At 45.1% G+C, this 24,714-nt stretch overlaps 1 protein-coding gene across 1 annotated transcript in view; it reads right to left on the reverse strand.

Annotated features, from left to right (window-relative positions):
* LOC138567789 (uncharacterized abhydrolase domain-containing protein DDB_G0269086-like) overlaps nt 1–24,315 on the reverse strand; it is a 110,999-nt gene extending 86,684 nt beyond the window's left edge. The window contains exon 1 of the mRNA XM_069646281.1: nt 23,903–24,315. Within this exon, the coding sequence (XP_069502382.1) occupies nt 23,903–24,149 (247 nt within the window). The 5' untranslated portion in view covers nt 24,150–24,315. The remainder of the gene's footprint in view (nt 1–23,902) is intronic.
* Nucleotides 24,316–24,714: the final 399 nt, after the last annotated feature.

A 24,714-nucleotide genomic window follows, 5' to 3' on the forward strand; every position in this document is an offset into this window, starting at 1 on the left:
AGGTTGCATGTGACCAATTGCAATTCTTGACCGGAATAGAACGTATCTCTGTGTTATATGCAGCAATACAAACCTTTACAGGCAATTCAAGTTGAAGGTCTACCTGAAAGCGTGGTCGCGAATACCTAAAATAATTTTTCCTTTGAAGACTGAACCTTGTAACTCTAAGAACGAATATTCTTTAAAAGCAAAAGTTGTATTAATAAGGAGAACAAGCATTACCCAAGCCAAGAGGAGAACTCTTTCCATAGTGAAGAAAACCCTGTTTAAAGCAATCCATCTAATGGGGAAGTTGTTAAAGGTCCAGTGTCCTATGATACAAGTGAGCACAGGAACCTCAGCAAAAAACCTGGACAAATTACAAACCATTCAGAATAACGAGCTCTGCTCAGCAATGGCCATCTCCAAAAGGGAACACATTTCGGCAGCCAGACAAGCACACTCGCTGCCGGTCCGCCAACGTATCCTATTCAAGACACTGGCCATCACGCATAGATGCATCCACCACACCGCACCCCCCTACCTTTCCCATAGAGTCCTCCTGCCTCCGGAGGAAAGACCCATTAGATACCCATATGCCAACCTACTGCCAGTTCCTCAAATTAAACGTGCAAGAGGCGATGGCGCTAGCTTCCCATTCATTGCCTCTAGACACTGGAACTCACTGCCCCATTCCATCAGAAGTGAGCCTTCACATCTCGTCTTCTGAAAAGCCGTCAAAACCAGACTGTTTGTCTAAAGCTGATTCTGTTTGACCACAGCTCTAATATATCCCTGCTGCTTGAACGATGTAACCAAGCCCGCGCAGGGCAATTAGAGAACCAGTTAAGCTTATCTAACCTAAGAAGGGTGACAGTTGTCAACTTATCTAACCTATGTATTGCGACTTTGATCAAGCAACGTACCTAAATATTGTGAATAATACATGTATTATTGCAACTATGTACTATTGCGACTATGAATTGCGACTGTGATCAAGCAGCTTACCTAAATATTTTTAATAATACATTTACACGGGCCAATGTAACCGATCGCCCACCTATGTTCTGCAACTAAGACAACTGCCTGTAACAGCGCCTCATTACACCTGGGCTGTGTGAGCGCTCTATAAATGCAAATAAATGAATAAATAAATAGACATTGTTATCTGAAGTTGGTAGTGTGGCAATACAGCTTCAAGGTAGCTACAGGAACCAAGAAGGTGTATGCAAAGCTGGGGAAGGGAGCTGGGTGCTTGTAAAAAGATTAAACAAATAACCTGTAATGCTGAGACTGTTGAAGTGGGGAGAAAACCATTCTGGAACCAGAGGCAGTTTATCCTTGTGGCAGTAAGGCAGACTGAAGAGGCAAAGAGGCTGCCTTATCATGGAACATAGAAGAGTACCTTGCCTACCTGCAGAGGTCGAAGTGTATTGTCTTTAAAATGCCTACCCATGCTCATATATGAAGTTGAAGCAGAAGTACCAGAAATGTGGTTGTGTATAAGACTGTCACTAGATGTCACATTGAAGTTGGTTGAAGTAGTACTACACTGTGGAACCAAGGAGTCGGTTCCCATAGTAACAGTAGTAGGAGTGTAGTTGTTAAGAGGTGAACAATAACCCAAGAAGAAGCACCCTGACAATTATACCAGCTGTACTGCAGAGGTTATGAACATTTGTAGAATTGTAGAAAAAGTGGCTAATCTATTTCCTGGACTGTACCAAAGGAATTCTTGAAGGAAGACATCCAGGATTACCATTGGTACTATTTAAGACATCCAGGATTACCATTGGTGCCATTTCCTTGGCTAAAAGTGAAAAGGGGTATTTTCAAATGGAAGCTGAAGAACTGTTACCAGTGGATTTTTGCTTTGTGAACTTTTGTTTCATTTGGAATTTACAAGAACTGGTTCAAGGCTAGATTCTTCGGTTGAACATTTGGGGAAATTGACTTTGATCAATTCTGGGGAAGGGATTTACCTAGGAAAGGTGAAGGTGATCCAAATCACTGGTTGTTTATTATTAATTCATCTATGTTGTTGTTCATTTACTTTATATGTTTTGTTGTTTAGTGTGAGGGCCATTTTATTTCTGTTAGGTGCAAATCCCTTATTTCTTAGACTAGGTAGGGAACTCCCTTATAGAGTAGGTTTACAGAGGATGTATTTGCATCTTTTTATTTTAATAAAATGTTTAATTCTGAGAAATATACAAGCAATTGTCCGCCTCGCATTACTGACCCCTCACACTGTCCTCTGTGATACATCCTTGGAGTACGAGATAGATGTCATTTGTGATTCACGTTTTTGTTGTGGTTGCCTGCAATATCTGGTCAACTGGAAGCTCTACTCCTTGAGTGAAAGGACATGGGAATCTGCGGTAAACGTTCATGCCACTCAGCTCCTACGACGATTTAATCAATCATTTCCATGGAAACCTAGTGGACAACGGTCTGGACAGGGGCATGATGTCATGGTGCACCGCTGAATCCCAGAGCTTGCTGCCTGGTCTCTATGGAGATGCTGGTGGCGCTTTCCTTTCCGTCGCGGAGTTCCGCGTTGTGTCTTCACACTATGCGGAGTGATGACATCATCCTTCCCAGGAACCGGGAAGAGGCCACAGAACTATATCTGAACAGCAGTCCCGGTAGTTCACGCATTGCAATAGCTTCCCTATTACCTATATGCTGTCCTTTTCTTGTTCCCATCCTTGGTCCTCGTTCCTCCTTGTTCCTGCCTTCTGTTTTGCTTTTTCCTCACTCCTGCCACTCGTTCTTACTACTTTGTGGTGCATCTGTTTGGAGACTCATTTCCTTACTTACCGGTGCCTCCTGCCTGCTGCTCCAGTTAGTCCAGCCTTGTTCCTCGCCATCTGGATTGCAGGGCAACATCGACTGGCAGGTTTTTTCCCCTGTAAGGGGTGTTCCCCACATTCTGCTGTTTTCACCCTCTGTGGCTGCCAAGGGGACCCAACCCCATGTTCAACACAAGAAGGTAAGACGTGATCTTGACAAAAAAAGAGGCCTGTCTGTCCAATGAGCATTGTCCATACCAAAGGTATTTAACTAGAACTGGCATAACTTAGTTTCATGCTGCACAAGAAACATCATTCTGGCACCCTGATGGGGATTCTGGTAGTTTCTCCAGGATGGATTATCGTGGGGTTTCATGGTTGGAAATCTTGGAGCTCAATGGGCTGTGAATAAGTAAGGTTTTTCAGGATCCTTGAGAGAGCATAGCTGAAGGACACATACACGGAGGCCCTCTGCTAAAAAGCTTCTTCAAAGTGCGACCAATCCACACACGTGGGAGGGGAGGCCTGAGATCTCCCTTTACTACTAAATGATCTACTGAGACACCCTGCAACATGATATCATGCCCCTGTCCAAGCTGTGTTCCACCCGGCTTCCAATGAGAGTGGATTGTACATTCTGTGCTGGTTGTCATGATCTATCACTTGCGGGATAACCCTTTCAATTGATGTGATATTGAAGTCTTCCTTGATGAAAAAGAGAATCACAAATTCAATCTATTTCATACACAATAGAAGAGTCTTGAAGTACAGGTGGAGGATGTTCGAAAGTCAGGAGCATCAATTTAAGGTTTACATTAAGAATGCTTGGAATGCCGGATTTATCTACTCTCAGCTTGTGGGGAAGTATAATTTAAATGCCACTGGTTTAACAGTTTTGATGATCTTGAAGGGGCCATAATACCTAGGCGAGAATTTAGAAGACCTCAGTCGAGTTGGAAGATTACGAGTAGACAACCATACTCGATTGCTAAACTTGAAGTCACGAGCATCAGAACATTTACAATCAGCATATCGTTTAACCGATTTCTAAGCTTACTGTAAGTTGTCCAAGGCAGTCTTGAGAACTTGCTGTAAGGAGTGATTTGTTTGTTCGACCTACGGTACATTTGTGCTATGCTTATTAGGCAGAGGTATCCAGCAGGATGGAATCCATAGGTACAAAACAAATGGGCTCATACCCAATGATGTGTGGTAGGAGTTGTTATAAGAAAACTCTGCTACGGAAAGCAGAGGAGCGCAATTGTCGCAAGTAGAGGAAGCAACACCGGAGGAATTGATCAGTGGTTTGATTAGTCCTTTCTGCCAAACCGTTAGTCTCAGGATGATTTACCGAGGATAGGGAATGACTTATTCCCACAGCCTTGCAAAAGGTAGACCAAAACCTGGAGGTATATTGAGTACTTCGATTGTAAAAAATGTTTTTGTTATTTTATGTTGGCGAAAAATATCAGAGACAAAGCCACTGCTCATTTCATTGGCAGTGGGTAGTTTTTTGAGTGGTGTAAAATGAGATAGTTTTGAAAAAATTTCAATCGTGATCATAATCACGGTACATCCATTAGAGGGGGGCAGATCCACAATAAAATCAGTGGAGACAGTATGCCAAGGAGACAGAAGATCAGGTAGGGTAAGTTTGACTACTGGTTTCCCTTGATGGTACTTAGACTGGGCACATACGGGGCATGATAAAACATAACGCTCAACATCCTTCTCAAGTGCCGACCACCAGAAGTATGGTTTAACTAGCTTTTTTGTTAGTATGTAATACATACTCCTCAATGTCCTGCTATGCGAGAATCATGACAGACCTATAAGGCTTCCTGTTGAAGATACAATTGATGTCCATGAACAATTAGTCATGAGAACGATTTTAGCATGAGAGTTATGGCTTTAGAGCACTCAGGATCCTGTTGTAAAGTATTCTTTATTAATTGAAGGAAGGTGTCAATCATTGTGATAAAGACTTTCTGATGAAACAGCTTGGTCTGTTCTTTATCAGGGTCAGTACTGGGCCATAACAAGATAGAGTATCAGCAACAATGTTTTGGGCTCCATATATATGTGTAAACAATAAATCATAATGATGAAAGAAATGAGCCCGTCTAGCCTGTCGGCTATTTTGGCTATTTTGACATTCAAATTCCTGCAAGCATTGAAGATTCAGATCTATGCGGACCAGTTTAGGGAGACAAGCTTGCATCAAAAGGTGCAAGTGCGATGGCTAAAAGTTCCTTCTCCAAGACCAAATAATTCTATTCAGCTGAAGATAAGGTCTTTGAATGAAAAGCCACTGGGTGTGCATAGTCATCACTTTAAACCTGCTTCAGTACAGCTCCCATCGCATAGTCTGAGGCACTAGTCTCCAATATAAAGCCTTTATCTGCATTAGGTTGACAAAGGATATGAGCAGAGGTGAATCTTTTCTTGAGCTTTTGAAAGACCTCATCTGCCTCTTTAGATCAATGAAAAATGACATTTTTCTTGAGAAGAGATGTTATGGGTAAGACAATTTGAGAAAAAGAAGGTATGAATTTGCGATAGAAGTTTGCCAGTCCCAAAAATCATTGAATGTCTTTGACAGATCGGGGTGCCTCTCATTCCAACACTGCCTTAACCTTTCTGGGATCCATGGAGATGCCATTGTCAGAAAGGTCATTACCCAACTAGGTCACTTCAGAAACCCCAAAAATATATTTGTTCGGTTAGCTTTCAATTGGTTAACTTGCAACCTCAGAAGGATTTAATAGACATGGGCATGACGGTCCTCCTTTCTTTGTGGAAATATCAAAATGTCATCCAGATAGCCTACTACAGTATGAAGCAGCAAATCCGAGGAGAGATGGTTGACAAAATCGATGAAATATCGCTAGAGCGTTCATCAACCCAAAGAACATTACACAACATTAGAAATGACCAAAAGGGGTTACTACCTACTACTCGTCGCCTTCTTTTACTCATAAAAGATGATAAGCCCCTCTTAGGTCAAGTATGGTGAAAACCTTTTCTTACTGCCTCCTGGATGTCAGGACTCAGACGGAGTGGATATTTGTCTTTTCTGGTGATACAGTTCGATCCCCTGTAGTCTACACAAGGCCTACGCTCTGTAGTGTCCCTTTTAAATACAAAGAAGAAAGAAGCTCCAGTCAATGATTTCGATTCAATGATTAGACTATTGGCTAGATGTTCCTGCAGATAAGGCCAAAGCAGCTCTTTTTTAACAGGGGATAGAAAAACAGTTGATTGGAAGGCACCTCAGAATCTGGTAACAATTCTGTGGCAAAGTCCTCCGGCCTATGCAGTGGTAACATTTTCACCTTGTTTTTAAAAACTGTTTAGAATTCTTGATATTCACTTGGTAACAAACAATTCACTGAGGGAGAAGAAGGACATTCCTTAGGAGGTACAGAAAACTGGGTGGCAGACATGTTGGCTGAAAGACATGCAGAAACAATATTCCAAGCCCAAAAAAAGGCTGTGAGCCTTCCAGTTTATATAAGGGTTATGCTCTTCCATCCAAGGCATGTCCAAAATAACTGGATAACTATTCATTTGGATGAGACCAAAGGATTTCATTTCTTGATGATGATGAATCCTTAAGGACAAAGGAACTGTGTACGCCACAATATAACCTCCTTCCAATGGACGTCTGTCAACCCCCTAAACTGGCAAAGCCATTTCTTTCTGTTTAGTAGGTATGCTCTTGTTTCTAACCCATGAGATGTCCATGAATATACCAGCTGTCCCAGAGTCAACAAGGGCAGTTGTTCCAATGTATCCAATCATTGGGCTATTTATCACGACTTTCAGGACTAGCAAAGTGGTCTCTGACTTTGGAGTTATTCCAGTGGTGTACAAGGAATATTGCACCTTCTCCCGAACTGTCATCCCTCCTAAGGACGGTGCTGGCATTTCCTGGACGAGGTACACAAGCGATCTTGTCTTTTAGTTCTTCGTTTGCCCCTCAGCGAAAAAAAGGTGAAGCATGACTCTTCAGGCCATCCAGTAGTTTGAGTGATTTGTCTGAACTTAGTTGTGTAGGTCAATGTGTCCAAAGACCCTTGAACAAAATGTAGGAGCATATCTTGGCTGATTTAAGTAAGCTCTGGGCAATCAAACATACCTTTAAAGGATGTAATGAATCCTGCATAATTGTTCAGGATAGGGTCTTCCGCAACAACCAAAGTCATACCCCAAGCAAGAGCACTTGCGGTCAAATGTGTAATCACAAACCCAACCCCACCTTAGACCGGTCCTTGGGAAAGGCGCGTGCTGAAAGGAAAATGTGACTAAACATGCATCCAGAAACTCTTTTAGCTTCTTGGGATCGCCATGGAACTTCTCTATAGCAGGCTGAGTGGCTAGGGTAAGGCCTGGGATAGGATCTTGGATAATCAGGGCTTGCCGGAGATAAGCATTTTCAGCCTTCAATTGTTGCATTTATGCAGTCAACCCCTGTATAGTATTTACCAACTCATGGAGCTGGTCCATTTTATCTTGATTTTCAAAGCATTGCAATCTCTCAAAATCACGTCTTACCTCACCAGTTGGTGGTGGTGTCTTAGGTCGATTATGGTATCCAGCAGCCACCACAAACCAGGAGTAGGAACTGGTTTTTGGCCCTGCCCAGAGGACACAGAGCCAAAACTGCGGGAAAAACCCTCTTTAGGGTAAAAACCTGCCAGAAGAATGGACGGGTGTATCATCAGGCTAATCCAGCTATTCGGGGCATGGTACGAGCAACAGAAGGTAAGAGAGCACACTGGAAGCTGGAAACAAGCTGGCATAGATGGTCACTGGAGAAGGAGGAGGAGTCAGGATAGAAGGCAGGAATAATCAGGGAAGGTCGGCAACAGGAATAAAACAGCAAAGCAAGAAGAAAGAGAACACAGAATCCTGCAATGCAGGGAAGATTGCGACACGCAGCTCACCTGAACTCCTACATAGAAATAGGCTTCAGAGAGGTTCTGGTATTCAAAACAGATGACGTCGCTGCATATCAAAGCATTCCGATATGACGTCATCCTCCATGTTGGAATTGGAGGCGTTGCCAGCGTCGCCATAGAGATCAGGAGGAAAGGCCGGGTCTGCGACTGTGCAACATGACACACCCTTTCTGCAATCAAATCCATTAATATTAATCTACTAATTTTGCAAACTGTGTTCCTGGTGGCAGACGGAGTGAATAAGGTGCTGTGAGGGGTCAGAAAAGAAAAGTGGTCTCAAAGGTGCAATATTCTCATTATCAGACATTTTTATTAAACACAAATGGGCTGGATAAACGCCTTTATAGCCCTATCCTAAAAAGAGTTTCCCTGCTTAGGAAACTAAAACTTAAGTTCTGTCTGTGTCAAGTCGTTAGCAACTTAGAAACTGTCCTTGTGTCCAAAACATTGTAATCTGACCCTCACACTACAAACAAACAACTACGGGTGCAAGGAAATGTCTCCGATTTATGTTTAGCGAAAAGTGCTCATAGTCAAAATATAAAGATAAATCCAACAAAACGTGTTTTCCAAGGAGAAACTCTTGGATCCAGAGGGTGGTTCCCTTCCCCTGAATATTTAGGTAGGATGGCAGAAGAGTTTCCTTGAACAACATTTTCTTGGTATCACAAACCTGTTCTTTATATTGGATTCAGAATGTTCTTGCTCAGACAATATATTCCATGACGTCCAACACGTCATTGATTCTTTGTACTGAAGTCACAAAGTTACTGGTTTCACAAAGTTACTGGATTCACAAAGTTCTTATTTATATCATATATTCTACAATAAGCTTTCTTTAACTTCTCTTGAACTTTAGCGGATTGCCTGGTGTAATTCTTTGCCAGGAATCCTCTTGGGACTCGTCAGATCTCCTGGTATACTTCCCTGCCAGGTATATTGTCAAAGTATTACATGTCTTTGTACAACTCCAGGTGCCCGGTGTATCCACCTACAATGACTTCTTTCATGTGCTTCTCAGATTCCCTGGTATACTTCCCAGCCAGGTATTTTTAACACGATTAACATTTCCTCTACACCTTTGGTGGAACTCCTGGTATACTTCACTGCCAGGAATCCTTTTATGAGATCTTCAGATCCCCTGGTATACTCCCCTGCCACGTATCTTCCCACAGTGTTATCCTTTTCTGTACAGCTTTGGTGGATTACCTCGTATTGTGCCCTGCCCGGAATCCTCGTATGGGCTCTTCAGATCCCCATGTAAATTTCCCTGCCATGTATCTTCCCACAGTCTTGAAGGTCTCAAAGTTTCAAAATGCCTGCTATATTTGGTTGCCAGGACTTCTTTTATGGACTTCCTAGATCCCCTTGCTTGCCAAAATGTTAGATACTTTATACAACGTTGGTGAATTGTCTGGTATACTCCCCTGCCAGGAACCCTTCTCTGGGGTTTTGCTGATCCTTCTGGTATACTCCCCTGCCAAGTATATTTGCCCAAATGTAAACTGCCTGGTGTATTCCTTTTTCCAGGACATCTTACTGGTTTCACTGTCATTTTCACTATGCCACATTTGCACCAACTTTGTTGGTATTCCTTTTATCAGGACTTGTTTGTTTGTTTATTACATTTATAAGGCGCACCAGACCCGAGAGTAGCAGGGCGCCGAAGGATATGTGAAGCTTACAATTGTTACAAAATATACAGGCAATAAATGAAAAATCACAGTACACAGGAAATAATACAATATGTAGGCTAAATTACGCAAAAGAGCACGGTTAAATATATCTTAGTATCTATGGATGTACACAATTGACAAATATACAGTTTAGGAGCAAATCAGACTGGCCTTCTTATGGGATTCAATATGCCTGCTTAGGGTAACACTTGCTCCAGCTTTCCCCCACATTGTCATCTCAAGCATAGGTATTTGTTCAGGTTTTGTTGCGGCACTTTATCTCGTCGGTATTCAAATATTCTTTCTTTTGGGCAATACATTAACATTGGATTCTTTCTGCATTTAAACTGTCTTTGACCATTGTCCATAATAGCAGTCTCACATAATGAATTCACTTGATTGCATGCGTGTCGGTGCACCTGCGGTACCCAATGTCTCTGGGCAGATTTGCCGGTAATTTGCAGCGTCTCTTACTTATGGCGTGCTTCTGCTGTGAAGCTTCCAATCTGGGACAGCTTCTTAGATGATGCAGACATTTTTCCAGCATTTCCTGCAGCTGCGTGTTCACCCACCGGCTTCCCTCTGTGGCTTGGACGGAGAATACTGCTTCCTGACACAACTGTATGTCCAGGATCTCTGCTGTGGTCCCAGTGTTCAGACGGTCCTCCAGATGTGCCCACTGCGTCTCTCCTTGCTTGACGCCATACTGGTATGTGTGACTCACATTCGCAAGCCGCTGCATGGATGTGCCCATTTTCTCCATCTGCTTCCTCCAGCACTGTTCTGTCCCGTACTACTACAGAAGCGTTGAGTGTCTATGCCATTTTTAAATGTCCTGCGTCGTGTGATTCAACCAAACAACTAGTCTGCTCATTGGGATTTGGGTCTCTCTCAATCCGCATCAACTCTATTTCTTCGTCTCAGTACTTGAGGCTTTATGGGAGCTTAAGTACATAGATGTCACTGAATTTCTAAAATTATGTTGCTCACAAGTTTTATGTAGAGGAAACATCAGAAACAGGAGATGTTATATGTGTGTTGTGAATGTGTGAGGTATAAATTGAATTCTGTCTAGAGTGACAGACAGAAAGGGGTTTCTGATTTCTACAATAAGGTGAATTTGTGGGATGACAATAAGCCATCAAGAACTTATTTAAGGTCTTCTTCAGGAAGAAGGGAAGAATACTGCATCTCGTCTGATGGAGTCACCACCTCCCCCCAACAGCTCTCCCTCCATTATGATCCTCCCTCATGTATCTACCCCAGGGACAGGTTCAGATAGCGACTGCCGTCCCCTGGCCACATGGGAGGAGGTCACTGCCGGGAAATCAGTGATGACTCCATCGGATTCATCACAGTGCCCTGCTCTCAAGGCCTCCCTTCCTCAAAGCTCACCCTCAGTCTTAAGCCTCTATGTTGTGAGAGCTCTTTTCCAAATTCGACCAACCACTGGGCTTCATTCTACATGCTTTCGATCTTAATCCTACCTACCCTACGGGGGAAACGGCTATCACCTGGATCTGAGGAGAGGAGTTCCATCATATATGGATAGGACAGCTCTTTCCGCGGGTTCAAATAACCTCCTCGTCGCTTTAGCAGCTGCTATGGCTGGTAGAAAAGCATTGTGCTCCATCAGCCGATAGATTGATCCACCATATGTCTGGCGTACGGCGTGGTAGGATTTCTACAAGCTGCTAGGATTCAGAAGGGGCCCACAGGCAGAATGGTTACTACATGGGCGGATGCTCAGGGGGTTACCCGCAAGGACATTTTCAGGGCAACGACTTGGTTAGAACCCAAATATGTTAGTGATACATTATAGACTGAAAGTGGACAATCAACCTTCACGCACACACTCCTCCAACTGAAGCCTGTACCAAGGACAAATCATGGTGTACAAACATTCAAGATGCCCTATCCAATAAAATGACCTCCTTCAAAAGAAAATCAAAACTAAAAAGCTCAACCTCTCTCTGGACCCCCTCTTGCAGAGGCCCAGCCAAAACCGGGTAAATGCTTCCAATTTAGACAAGTCTCTGTTCACGAAGTTGTGACCATAATATCATCCCTCAAACCTTCTAGATGCCAGGGAGATCCATGCCCAGCACCGATACTCAAAGAAGCAGTTATGGAACTAGCGCCATTCATCATAACATTAATAAACTCTTCATTCGATACATGTACTGTCCCGACCAATTTAAAAGACACCTGGGTCCACCCACTCTTCAAAAAGCCTAACATTGACCTCAACATCCCGACTAACTACAGACCAATAACAACAGTTCCATTTCTCCTGAAAATACTAGATAGGGAAGCCTATCTACAAATACAAACTTACCTTGAATCTAACAATCTTTTGGGTTTGCGTCAACCTGGTTTCAGACCCAAACATAGAACAGAATCAACTCTAATCAATCTGAAAAACCAAATGGATGACATTACAGACAATGGCAAACTTGTCCTCCCCCCTTCTTTTGGATCTTTCAGCCGCATTTGACTCAGTGGATCACAAAGTCTTATGTAATCACTTAAAATTAGCAGCCCACTTTTCTGCCAAAGCCACGGCCTGGATTAACTCTTTCTTGATTAATATAACCACCAGGCTTTTCTCATCAACTGATTCAGCCGAGCCCACACCTATCACATGTGGAGTTCCGCAGGGATTGTGCGTATCTCCTACGATGTACAACATATTCAGTAAGCCTCTTTTTGACGATCTTGACAATCTGGGTGTCTCCTCCACTAACTATGCTGTCGACACCCAGATTCTCATTACTATCACTGGTAATCACAACACCGACTCTATCTTGCTTAACAAGATTTACCTTATTATCCAAGCTTGGATGACCACTCATGGCCTCTGTCTTAATGATGATAAGACAGAGCTCCTTCGTATTGGCTCTACAACAAGGCTAAATAAACTAAGGAGCCATTTTAAATTGTTTGATATTGATGGAAACAACATTACAGTTTCTAAGGAGGTAAAAACCTCTACATTAAATTAAAAAAGACAAGTCAATGTCACAGCCTCTGCTACTGTATACACGTGTAAACTTATCAATGTGTTTAAACCTTTCCGGTTGACCTCAAGTTGTACCACTCTGGCCAGGGCCTTAATCTTGTCTGAAATAGACTACTGTAACGCCCTATACTTAGGTTTGAGCAAACAGAATATACATAATCTACAAATATTGCAAAATGATGCATTAAGAACAGCGCAAAACTTTCCCAGAACACAACATATCTCAGCTCTCAGACGTAACACTAAATGGCTATCAGCGAAGGGCAGAATTAACTTCAAATCTTTATCCCTTACTTGCAAATGCCTCACAAACTCAGCGCCTAAATACTTAACTGACAAATTTTACAAAAACACATCAGAACGACCTACTAGATCCCTACACGCACATTGCCTCAAGGTTCCCATTATAAGCTTAAGAAAGCAGGGGGTGGCAGCTTTCCTGTACAAGCAGCCATACTCTGGAACTCTTTGCCGTCAACTTTAAGACTAGAACCATCCCGCCACAGTTTCAGGAAAAAAACTAAATCATGGCGCTTCTCTCAGGGTGTTTGATTGTCCATAACATTCCTTACATGTAATTATCTTGAATTTATCTTTGTAAATATAGAGCATTGTGTATTTGATTATCATCATTTTGTAATGTTCACTATCCATTGTACCTTTCTTCTCTGTACCTATGCTACTCCTTCTATAAGAATTGCGCCCGGATACCCCAGGTTAGGTGCGCAATGTAAATAAATAAACAAACAAACAAACATTTAGCACGGGTTTCCTGAGACTTTTCTACAAACTGGCACCCAAAGCAGGAAGTGGGTTGTCCAAGTCTGGAGACAATTAAACAGCGTCGTGGTGCAGAATTACCTGCGGCCTTTGTGGATTATTCATAGGCTATGTCCATCTGAAGCTTTGAGACATTGTTATTATTAGATTTTTTATATGTGCCAGCTCACCACCGTGGTATTCTCAGAGCATGTAATTCTTGTCTGAGTTAAGGTGCATTAAGTCCCGCCCACACCCAGCAGGACCTGAGATACCTCAAAGGACCAGAACACGGAAGAGGAGCATGAAAGTAATGCTCTGATTATATATGGGTAATCTTCCATACCTCTAGTCCTATTCTTCCTCTACATAGTACTTACACTTTGACTTACCTTCCTTTCTATGGAAGGAGGGACTTATGATCTTCTCAGTTATGTAAATAGGGAATTGTGGGATTGTGGTGATTTATGTCACCAGAGGAAATGTGGAGAGTGAGATGTAAAGAATCCCCGGAAGTTGTCACTGACTGTACCACGCCTAGAAGGGTCATTTGTCTTGTCTTCCTTATGTCTTCCCCTCCCATGCATTGTTGCGCTTTGAAAGACTTGTGTATAAGCGCATAATAAATAAACAATCAATCATTCCCCTAGGGGGAGCCCCTTCCCATGAGGCCAGGGAGGTGATGCCGCTACCCGATAGTCCCCCTGCGGGTGGTACTCAGCGGGTGGATCTCATGGGTAGGGAAATCCCCTATGGGATTATTGATCACCTGGGAAGAACATGGTATCCTATAGCCCACCTAACCATAGCATACCTTCCTACCCCCTACCTGTAACACCTACCCTAGTATACCCATATACCTTTGACGTATCAGTAATGTAGAAAGGACTGGGAAGAGTGCAGGCTCCACAAGGGAATTTTATCCCCTATGTACTGAGACAAGGGAGAGTCCAACTGACCTACTGGTAGTACGCAGGAACAGTAATGGGACGAGGAAGAATTGCAGAAGAATGAAGATCACCTTCAGAAACCATCATGAGCGGTCTAGTCTACACAGACTTTTTATTCGTCAGAATGCACCTGAGATAGAAGAGAGCGATTCAAACAGAGAGAGATCCTCTCTCGAGGAACCTGAAGCTTTGCGAGCCGCTGGAGGGACAGGGCCGCCAAAACTGCATCGGACGGTACACTTGCCTGCCGGCAGAGGCATCCCTGACAGAGCTAATACCATCAGTTAGAAGAAGGAAGCCAGAGCTCGGGAAATCAGCTGGAAGAAGGAGCTGGAACATGTCATCCACACAGAGCACATCGCCGGAAAGCAGGAAGCTGCTGCGGAACTGCCGCAGAGCCGAGGTAGAGAAGGAGGGACCGGAGCGGGGTTGAGAGACCCAGAAGCAACAAGCAATGACCGGTGAGCTACCAGAGAAGGGTTGGGAAACCAGGAGGCTTGCTGGGAACCCCAAAGGACCTTACCACAATGAGACATGGGTCTGAGACCCGCACCTGGTAAGAAGTGACATCCAAAGTCATCTTCTCCATGCCAGTCCCTAGCAGACTGAGAAGACAGGGCTACTTAAACTACGGGATAAAGAAGAAAGTCCATATGCAGTGGTCTGGGACCCAAGAGAAAGAAATACCTACAAATGGGTCTGGGCCCCAACAGAGACAGGCAGTCCCTGGCAGTCTGAGAAACCCGGGCTGCCTAGTCTACAAGAGAGAAAAAGAAACCAGCGGCAAGAGGGTCTGGGACCCTACAAATGAAATACTTGGCAGGATAGTGAACCGGGTATAAATCCTAAGAAGCGAGAAGAGCCAAGAAGGGTCTGGGACCCACACATGATAACGAACGGCCTCCAAGATCATCCTCACAGTCACAGTACCTAGCAGGATAGTGAGCCAGGTGGACTGTGAGCTTGGTGTATGCTGTGGAGGGAGTTGGAAGAAAAGCCAGGGGAAGAAAGACATACCCGCCACCCGCCCCCGGTGTTTGTGAACATTATGGAAAAAGCCAAGAGAAGGGAGTCACTCTCTTGCCATTGCAAAAGCTTAAGAAAGGTCAGGGGGAGGAGGCCACCCCCGAATATTGTGAAGAGACGTGAAGATGTGTTCTATGTGCTTTAGTGAAACCTCAGTCCAAGAAACCTTTTTGATTTACATACTTTTAGAAGAACAGTTCGTTTACATCACCCCGAGATGAACATTCAGCCATCGTCCAGAAAAAGGAAGACATTCTTCTAGACCAAGAAGATCACCCCTTTTTCTTAGTTTTGTAGTGTACAGGGTGGAAATAGGTTTTTGTAAACAGGACGGTGGACTCTTGGCTTTGGACCGACATTCTAGCACATTCCTTAGTATTTAGTTGAGGCAGGGAAACCCCTCTTAGAATTAGGCTCAGACAGGGTTTTCTCTTCCATTTTCTTATTAATAAAAGTCTGTAGTCAAACGCATGCCACCTGTGTGTCGGTCTCCTACTTGTACACCCTTACAGAGATCTATAATTACACATGGGTTCCTGTAATGGAGGGTGCTACCTCAAAAGTAAATACTGAGACAATGAAGTAGAGTAGGACTAGGATTAATGAGGATTACTGGTAAATCATCGGAGCGTTACCCAACAGCTTAGCCCCAACATGCAAGATGTGTTTAGGCAACCTGCAACCCTCCAGATGTTTTGATCTGGAGTTCCCATGATCTCTCATCATTGACTTAGCTGGGTAGGACTGATGGCAGTGTTAGGTCCAGTGGCGACCAGCCACTGTGGGCGGGATGGCACCCCACTAGGGGTGGGTGGATGCCACACCCTTGCCTGTGATGCGGGCAGCACAGTCCACCTGTGTGCTTTATTTGCACTGGGGCCTGGGCTGCCTGCTTCTGAACACGGGCATGTTCCCTGCTAAACATTTTTTGTTTGTTTGTTTGCATAAACCTTTTAGCTCTGCAATAAATGTAGTGCAAAATAATGAGAGGCCAGTGGGGCGTCAGAAACCTGGCTGACTCCCTGCTCATAATCGCTCTAACAGCATAGACATGCTGACTGACAGGAGAGGGCTGCTCTCCTGTCCGTTCGCGTGTTCACGTTTTGGAGAGTAAGGCCATCGTCCTCCATGGCAGCGCGGTTCATGTGGAGCATGAGAGCAGGGAAGGTGTGTTTTATGTGATGTGTATTTATGTACGCACATATGTACACTTGTATATTTGTTTGTTTTTATGAATGAATGCGGGCAAGCAGTTGTTTGAATGATGTGTGAATGCACGGGTGAAAGTGTTGTATGTATGGGTGTCAGCCCCAACCTTAAATTTAGTGGCCGAGCTCAGCGTGGCCCCCATATTTAGGGGCAGGGCTGCTCTGAGCATGGAATTCTTTTTTGCTTTACCCTTGATGCACAGCACAAGGGTCTGCAAATTCTTTCTTAATGTGACATGACCTTTTTTAATTGTCATAAAGGGTAAAGCAAACATGATACAAGATATTACGTGGCTAGCCTGGTCAATGGTTTAAATATCTTTTTTATTTTTTACATTTGTCAAGTGCCTAAACCGAAAGGGATCCGGGTGCTGCTGTTAATGAAAGCAGTTGCACACATAAACATACGAGCAAGGCAGTGTTTTGTTACTTTTTACTTGGTCTCAAGAGTAAAGCAAACATGATGAGTGCTACTATGTGGCTAAACTGACTCACATTGATGGCTCCAGTCTGGTTATATATTCTTTGTGTGTCATGACATTTTAATACTTTGCATCAATGGTAAAAGCAAATGTAACTGTTATTGCTTGTTACAATGGCCTACGCTGCTATAGCCAGACTGAATATACTTTCCTTCTGTGGCATGGCATATTTTACTGACTGCGCATCCTTATATGGTAATGCTGGTCTATATTGGTGCAGTCTGAATGTACATGTATGGGTACAGCCAGCTTGAAAATGTTTTATATACTGGTAAAGGCATGATGAAAATGGGTTGGAAAATGGTCCTGTGCACTGTTGGTGACTTGTACCTATTGGCTTTTTCAGTGTTCAGCATGCAAAACCGTTTGCAAACTGTGTGGCTTTTCACACATTTTTTTACACACAAAGGGCCCGATTCTCAACTGGTGTTAAGTACCGAAAAGGTTGTTGAAAGCGTTAATGACCTTTTTGGTACTTAAGACCTATTCTGAAGGTGGCAAAGTCTTCAGAATTCGGTAGGAATGCGCTACTTTCGGAATACATGTGGCGGTTGTTAAGATGGGTTGGAAACCAATCTAGCAACTGCCACATTCGGTACCTGCCATTTTAGACTGGTATTCTTGTGGCACTCCTCCAGTTTTATATGTGCACTAAAGTCGTGCACATATACAGTACCATTTTGGTGCCGTTATTCTGGGGGAGTGCCACAAGAAGCCTTGTTGCATTGCAGGGTGTATATGAACACGTGTATATGGGAGTGTTCATATACACCCGTTTTTGTAAAATAACAAATATGTCGTTATTTTACAAAAATGCTGCAGAGATTTCCAATTCTATGGCAAGACAGGAGGCTCATATTATGCATTACAATCTTTACTGAGATCCACAGCAGCAAAGAATAAAAACTTTGTAAAACGAAATGTTTTCCCAATAAACATAAAGTTATAACAATGCAATGGGAACATCCCAGTTCAACATGGAGGGCAGGTCATGCCCTGGAGGTAGCCAATAGTGAGCGAGCCAATCCCATATAGGTCCATTCCTTTAACAACTCCCCTTCTTTCTTTGCTGCTGACCCACAGCTAAGTCACACCTCTAGTTTGCTTAGCTTGTACTTGTTGCATTGTGGCATTTCTGTAGGAATTGCTTGATTTATTACTTTGATATCTTTGTTTGCTTTAATTACAGCGTTCGCTTGTAAGCGTGTGTTTCATTTACATTGATATTTCATTTCAATTCCTCACGCGAGCGTGGCGTTCCAATTTCGAGCCCGCTCCGCGTCTGGTGTGTTGCGCACTGCCTGAAGGCGCCGAGTTTCCTCGCACACGCTGGGTTTGGTCCTTCTGGACACATTGTTACTAACGCTTTCAGCGTTCTATCTCAGGCCCTGAACAGGGACGCGGCATCTGCTTTGTTTGTTCATCGCGCGGCAGCCGGTGTCAGGCAGTTTATCTTCTGACAGACTGCGCGCGTTTTTCACAAGGTCTCTGGCACATGCTGTAAGTGTGCCGCTTCTAGTTTGGAGGTTGGCGGTTCAAGCCTGTTATCCGCCTGGTGGTTTATGTGTGTGAAATTTATTGGTGTAATTGTTTATTCTGTAATTACAAATTTCTATAATTATATTTTGGGGGTTGTGTTTATATATTTTTCCCCTCACGCTGCTTGCGTGCTTTTGGCTGCTAGTCAGCAGGCTTTGCCTGTGTGATGCCTAGGTGGCCCTTCCCCTGAAAGTTACACCCTGTGAAATTGTGGGTTCAGCCTGCTAGGCTTGCATAGTTCGACAGCTAGCCCTGCTGTTTGTTGACATAATATATATTTATATATTTGTTCCGAGTGGAATACTGCCAAGTGCTGTCATGGATAAGGGGGTGCTCCCCTCCTCTGCTGATGCCAGCACTCAAGTACGTACTGCCAAGAAAAGTGACAGGTCTGGAGACAATGTGGGGGATCAATCCTGTCATGCCCAACCTTCAGTGGCTCAAGCTATTCAGTCCTCTTTGGACACAGCTTTAACAGGTTTAAATAACACCTTGGCATCAGCCTTTGACAGATTAATCACCCGCATTGCGGATTTCCACCCCTCCCAAGATGCTGCCCCATCTGTTGCAACCCAGGCCTCTAAAAAGTGTACGGCCAAAACTAAACATACCCAGGGACAATTCAGTCCCCCCTTGGCCATTTCACCCATATCTTCCCCTAAAAGAACTTTAAAGAGAGGGTGGGAAGAGTCTCATCAGCCTTTCACTGCCACACCCTGGCCAGCGCACGCGCGTTTCGCGCCGGCGGAGTCCCCTATTGCGGTGTCATCCTCAGAAAGTTCTGTTGATTCAGATTCGCCCCCTAAGAGGTGGAAAAAGAAAGTAACATCTGTGGGCCCTCAGGAAGCGCCCCTGCTTGATGGTAGCGGAGTACCTTTCTTTGACCCTGCCCTGATTCAGCACCCCAGGTCAGCCGAGTGGCAGCCCTCTGAGGAAGTTTCCTCTTTCCTCAAGTTCTTGATAAGGCGCCCTATTCCCAAAGAGGATCGTAATAAGATGCGGTCGGAGTGTCCCATACCTGTGCTTGCAGACAAGGTGGCTTTAGCGCCAGAAATAGACCAGTCTATGGCGGCTTTTCTATCCCAGAAAGGGAAGGACCCCAAGAAGGGGGTCGATAAAGCGTGGCGTAGTTGTCAAGACAGACTGTTGGCCATCCTGGGTCCAGTCACGCAGATTTTTGAAATGGCAGAAGAGGCGGCGGCCTCTATTACCCCGGTTGATGTTGACGCATTAAGGGGTTGGATCCAACGTACGGTATGCCTGCTCGGCAACGCTAATGCCTCTATATGTAGGGAGAGGAGAAAATCATTATTAATGAGGTTGGATTCCAAACTGGCAGACATGGCTGAGAGGGAAGGTGGCCCTTCAGCTCAGGGTAATTTATTTGGGGATTCTTTCCTGAAAGACTTGTCGGCTTATGTTCACACATTTACGGCGCTGGACAAGGCGCAGGTTAATATAAAGAAGGTCTTTGCCCCAAAGGTTTTTAACAAGGCTGGACGAGGTAGAGCCCGCTCCTCCAGCCGCTTTTCCCAGGGCTCCTCCCGTCCCCGCCAGTTTGCGCCCCGTGGCGCATAACACACCTCCTCTGCTCGAGGAGCACATAACCAGTTCTACCCACAACAAAACTCGAATGGGAGAGGACGTGCCGGCAGAGGAGCCGGAAGATCAAGAGGACAATCAGGTACTTTCTCAGGTGCTAAAAGTTTTTTCCCTCAAAAGTCTAGGTGGCAGACTAGCCAAGTTTCTTCCACAGTGGGAGGCCCTCACTTCGGATCCTTGGGTGTTACAAATGGTTCAGGGTTATCAGATAGAATTCTATGCCCCACCTTGTCAGTTGTCCTTTCCCCTTCCTTTGGTGTTCGACGAAGTCAAACAATCCCTCATAGATGTGGTGGTGAGGGATCTCATCTCCAAGGGGGCGGTAGTCCCGGCCTCTTACAAGGCCTCTCAGTTTCTGAGTACCATTTTTCTAGTTCCGAAACCAGACCAGGGGTTTCGCCCAGTAATAAACCTGAAAGCCCTCAACTCTTTTGTGGTGTATCGCCACTTCAAAATGGAGGGAATTAATTTGCTCAGAGACACCCTGCAGATTGGATGGTCAAATTGGACCTCAAAGACACTTAGCTAGTAGTTCCCTTCTTTCCCCCGCATCAGGAGTTTCTTCAAATTCAATGGGGGGGGCCGGGTGTGGCAGTTTGCATCCCTTCCGTTTGGCCTGTCCTCGGCCCCATGGTCTTTCACCAAGCTCATGCGGCCTGTGATGGCTCTTCTCAGATCCAGGGGGATTCGGATCATAATTTATTTGGATGACATGTTGCACCTAGCCCAGGATTATCAAACTCTGTGTTCTCATATGAAATTCACTGTGACCCTCTTACAGGATCTAGGTTTTGTGATAAATGTAAAAAAAATCCATATTGAAGCCTACGCAATGTATCCAATTTCTGGGCTTCAATATAGATTCAAAGCTTTGCATCCTTCTTCTCTCAGACAACAGACTCTCCAAGATAAAGAAGGAAATTCGCCTGCTCCTCAGAAGAGGGAGGATTTCCCTCAGGCAGTTGGCCAGAGTTGTGGGAATGCTGTCAGCATCCTTTCAGGCTATCTTCCCTGCACCCCTACATTACAGAGTTCTGCAACGCTTAAAAGCCAAGCATTTGAGCAAGTGTCTCTCTTACTCCCAAATGGTGGAATTGCCGCCAGAAGCCAGGTTGGAGCTCCTGTGGTGGCTCAGGCACAAGGAAGCATGGAATGGCAAGGCAATATTTGGCCCATCTCCGGATGTCGTACTGGATGCAGAAACGAGCAGATCGGGTTGGGGAGCCAGATTAGGTCATGTTTCCACAGGTGGGAAATGGTCAGAGTCGGAGAAACAACTACATATCAATTGCCTAGAGTTGTTAGCGGGGTCCTTTGCGGTTCGGGGTCTCCTCAAGGATCAGGGGAATTGCTGTGTTCTCCTCCGCATGGACAACATCTTTGCGGTGAGATACATCAATCGCCTGGGGGGTACCAGGTCCAAAGTCTTGGCGGATTTGGCAAGAGAGTTTTGGCATTTTTGCCTCGACAGGGATATTATATTGAAAGCGGAATACCTCCCGGGAGTGAGCAACGAAGTTGCAGATTGGAACTCCAGGCACCTGCAGGACAGGAGCGATTGGATGTTGAACAGATCTCTTTTCGCCCACTTAGCGTTCCTCTGGGGTCCCCTGACCATAGACTTGTTTGCCTCAAGACTGAATTGTCAAGTTCCCAGGTTTTACAGTTGGAGACCAGATCCGTTAGCTCTGGCCACCGACTCTTTCCTCCAGGATTGGTCGGGTCAGTTGGGGTATGCCTTTCCTCCCTTTGCCATGCCATGATAGCTCGGGTTCTGGTCCAAGTTCGCACACAAGCGGCGGCTCTGGTTCTAGTTACCCCCTTTTGGCCCTCTCAGGTTTTGTTCCCGGCCCTTCTGGAATTAGCAGTAGATATTCCCCGTCTTCTCCCTCCCGATCCCCTATTGCTGGTGGATCCGGAGGGTCTCCCTCACGAGTTGGTCCTGCAGGGACACCTTGCCCTTATGGCTTGGAAGATTTCAGCTCTTCCTGGTGCTTCAGAGGACTTTCGCAAGACTCTATGGCGGTCATCAGGGACTCCTGGGCTCCCTCTACTAAGGCGGGGTATTCCTCAGCATGGAACAAATGGGTTAGCTGGTGTGTGGTTAGGCACCTCAATCCCGTTTCTGCCCCTTCTGTAGAGGTGGTTATTTTTTTAGTGGAGTTGTATAAGGAAGGAAAAGCCTACAGGACTGTTAATGGTTTTCGTTCAGCTATTTCAGCCGGTCACCTTTTGGTTAATGGGGAACCGGTGCGTAGGCATTTTTTGGTGCGAAGGGCCCTCAAATCTATCCGTATTAAAATTCCACCACAACCGAAGTATTCGGTTCTTTGGGATGTTAATATGGTGCTGCAGCTCTTCAGGTCCTGGCCTCTTAATGAAGAACTGTCCCTGCAGCAGTTATTTGCCAAACTTGCTATGTTACTATGTCTAGTGTCTATTAAAAGGGTCTCTGATATCAGAGCTTTGGATGTGGATAATAAGATGTTCACCCCTCAGGGGGTTACTTTCTTTATCTCACGAAGGACTAAATGCATGACTTCCTCGATATCCTATCCAGCTTTTCCTGATGATTGTAAATTATGTGTGGTCAATTGTCTGAAATGTTTTGAGCTCAAAACTGAACGTTTTAGACCTCCTAATACCTCTCAGCTGCTGATTTCCTACTGAAAACCCCATAAACCGGTCTCCCCTTCTACTTTGGCCAGATGGATCAAATGGGTTATGCGAGAGGCGGGGGTTGACACTTCCTCTTTTGGTCCCCACTCAGTCCGTGGCGCTATGGCCTCTAAAGCAGCCTTTCTGGGGGGTAGTTTGGAACAGATTTTAAAAGCAGCTGACTGGTCAAGGGAGTCAACTTTTAAGACATTTTACCAGAAACGTATTGCTCATGTAGCGGTGAATGTAATGCAAGGGCTTTGAACTTGCATAATATGAGCCTCCTGTCTTGCCATAGAATACCTAATCCCCCACACTAGCGTGAGATGGGGGTTTAGATTCTATAAAAGACAAGGAGGCGAGTATTATCCCACCCACCCACCCTTACTGGTGTTGGTTGTTTCAGCTTTCGGTTGATGTCTTCGACGCAGGAAGAAGCAAGAGTTTCCGCTCCAAGTTGCTGAAGGTTTCAGCTCCGGCGTCTCCAGTGGAGTTTGGTCTTCGTTCTACGTGGAGAAATTGTTCGGTGGTCGTGTGAAAAGGATCAGCTTCAGAAAGAGGGGGAGTTGTTAAAGGAATGGACCTATATGGGATTGGCTCGCTCACTATTGGCTACCTCCAGGGCATGACCTGCCCACCATGTTGAACTGGGATGTTCCCATTGCATTGTTATAACTTTATGTTTATTGGGAAAAAATTTCGTTTTACAAAGTTTTTATTCTTTGCTGCTGTGGATCTCAGTAAAGATTGTAATGGATAATACTCGCCTCCTTGTCTTTTATAGAATCTAAACCCCAATCTCACGCTAGTGTGGGGGACCAGGTATTGCGCCCCTTAAGCCAAAAGCAGCCACAATGCGGAAGGTGCGCTGTTGTGCACTACGAGGACGCCAAGGCCCACTTGAGAATAGTGGTGGAGCCTGCGTCCTGATTTGGCGCAGTGAATCCTGCTCTTTGACACGTTCACTGCACCAAGTTAAGAATCGAGCCCATTGTGCTCCATTTAAACCCATTGTTTTAAATATTTTCTCTGGTGTGGGGGGTAGGCGACACGGAGCCCCACTTGTTTGGTCTGCTCTTCCTCGCAGCATTTGCATGATACGCACTTCCAGTTCAAAAATTCAGCAGCCACCACTGTCTTGGCAAAATAAACAAACGCAGGGCTGCAGGAGGCCCCCTACACTTCTAGCCAACTAAAGTATTGAAGAATTGAATTTGGACAGGAGGCAGACAGCACACTCACCCAATATGTTCAAGTGAGTCACTCTCTGCGTGGAAAGCGAGGCTGTGTTGACGAGCCGCTCCAGCACCTCCAAGGAATCACTCCTCTCGGCAAGACTCCGGCCGCCATGTTGTGCCGGGGAGCCATCGCGGCTGCGAACAGGTGGGTCCAGAGGGGGCACTACAGAAGCAGGATGGGACTGTTTGGTCAAGGATACCTCCGGCAGCTGATCCAGCATAGGTCCTCTGGGGTGAGGCTGCTCTTCCATGCTGTGCCGTCAGGAGCACAGGCTCTGCCTCTCACCAAGTTATGAGTTTGCAGGGTTGCTAGGCAGTAGGCGGCGTGTGTTGATCACTGCTGACTCCAGCTCAGGCGATAACGCCACGCGCAGCTTCCCTGCACGACTAACTAGCAGGCAAAAATGCAGGGACTGTAGCAACCAGAGGCGACCGAAATGGAATAATACCCACTGACTGTATGCGCGTGTCCTGTACAGCGCACGCTGCACATTGGTCAGCGTCTAAGCGCTAAGTGCATAGATGCCAACTTGCGACACACCTGGGAGGGAGATTTCCCCAAGGAAATCGGGAGACATGCATTTCCCCATAGGAATATGCATTAGGGCTATGGTTATTTTAGACGGGAGAGCGTGAAAAACAGCAATATTTTTCACTGAAAAATCATCGGGGCTCTCCTGACTAAATGGGGGCGAGGGGGGGGGCATGTATGTCAGTGTGCATGTTTGGGGAGGTGTCTGTACTCGTAGGTCCAATTTAGGGTGCGTGTTCGTGCAGGAGTCTGCGTGTGTGCTAGCGTTCCTTCCTGTGTACGTA

Source organism: Ambystoma mexicanum, chromosome 1p (genome assembly GCF_040938575.1).
Source record: "Ambystoma mexicanum isolate Mex_15411 chromosome 1p, UKY_AmexF1_1, whole genome shotgun sequence".
Lineage (NCBI taxonomy): Eukaryota > Metazoa > Chordata > Amphibia > Caudata > Ambystomatidae > Ambystoma > Ambystoma mexicanum.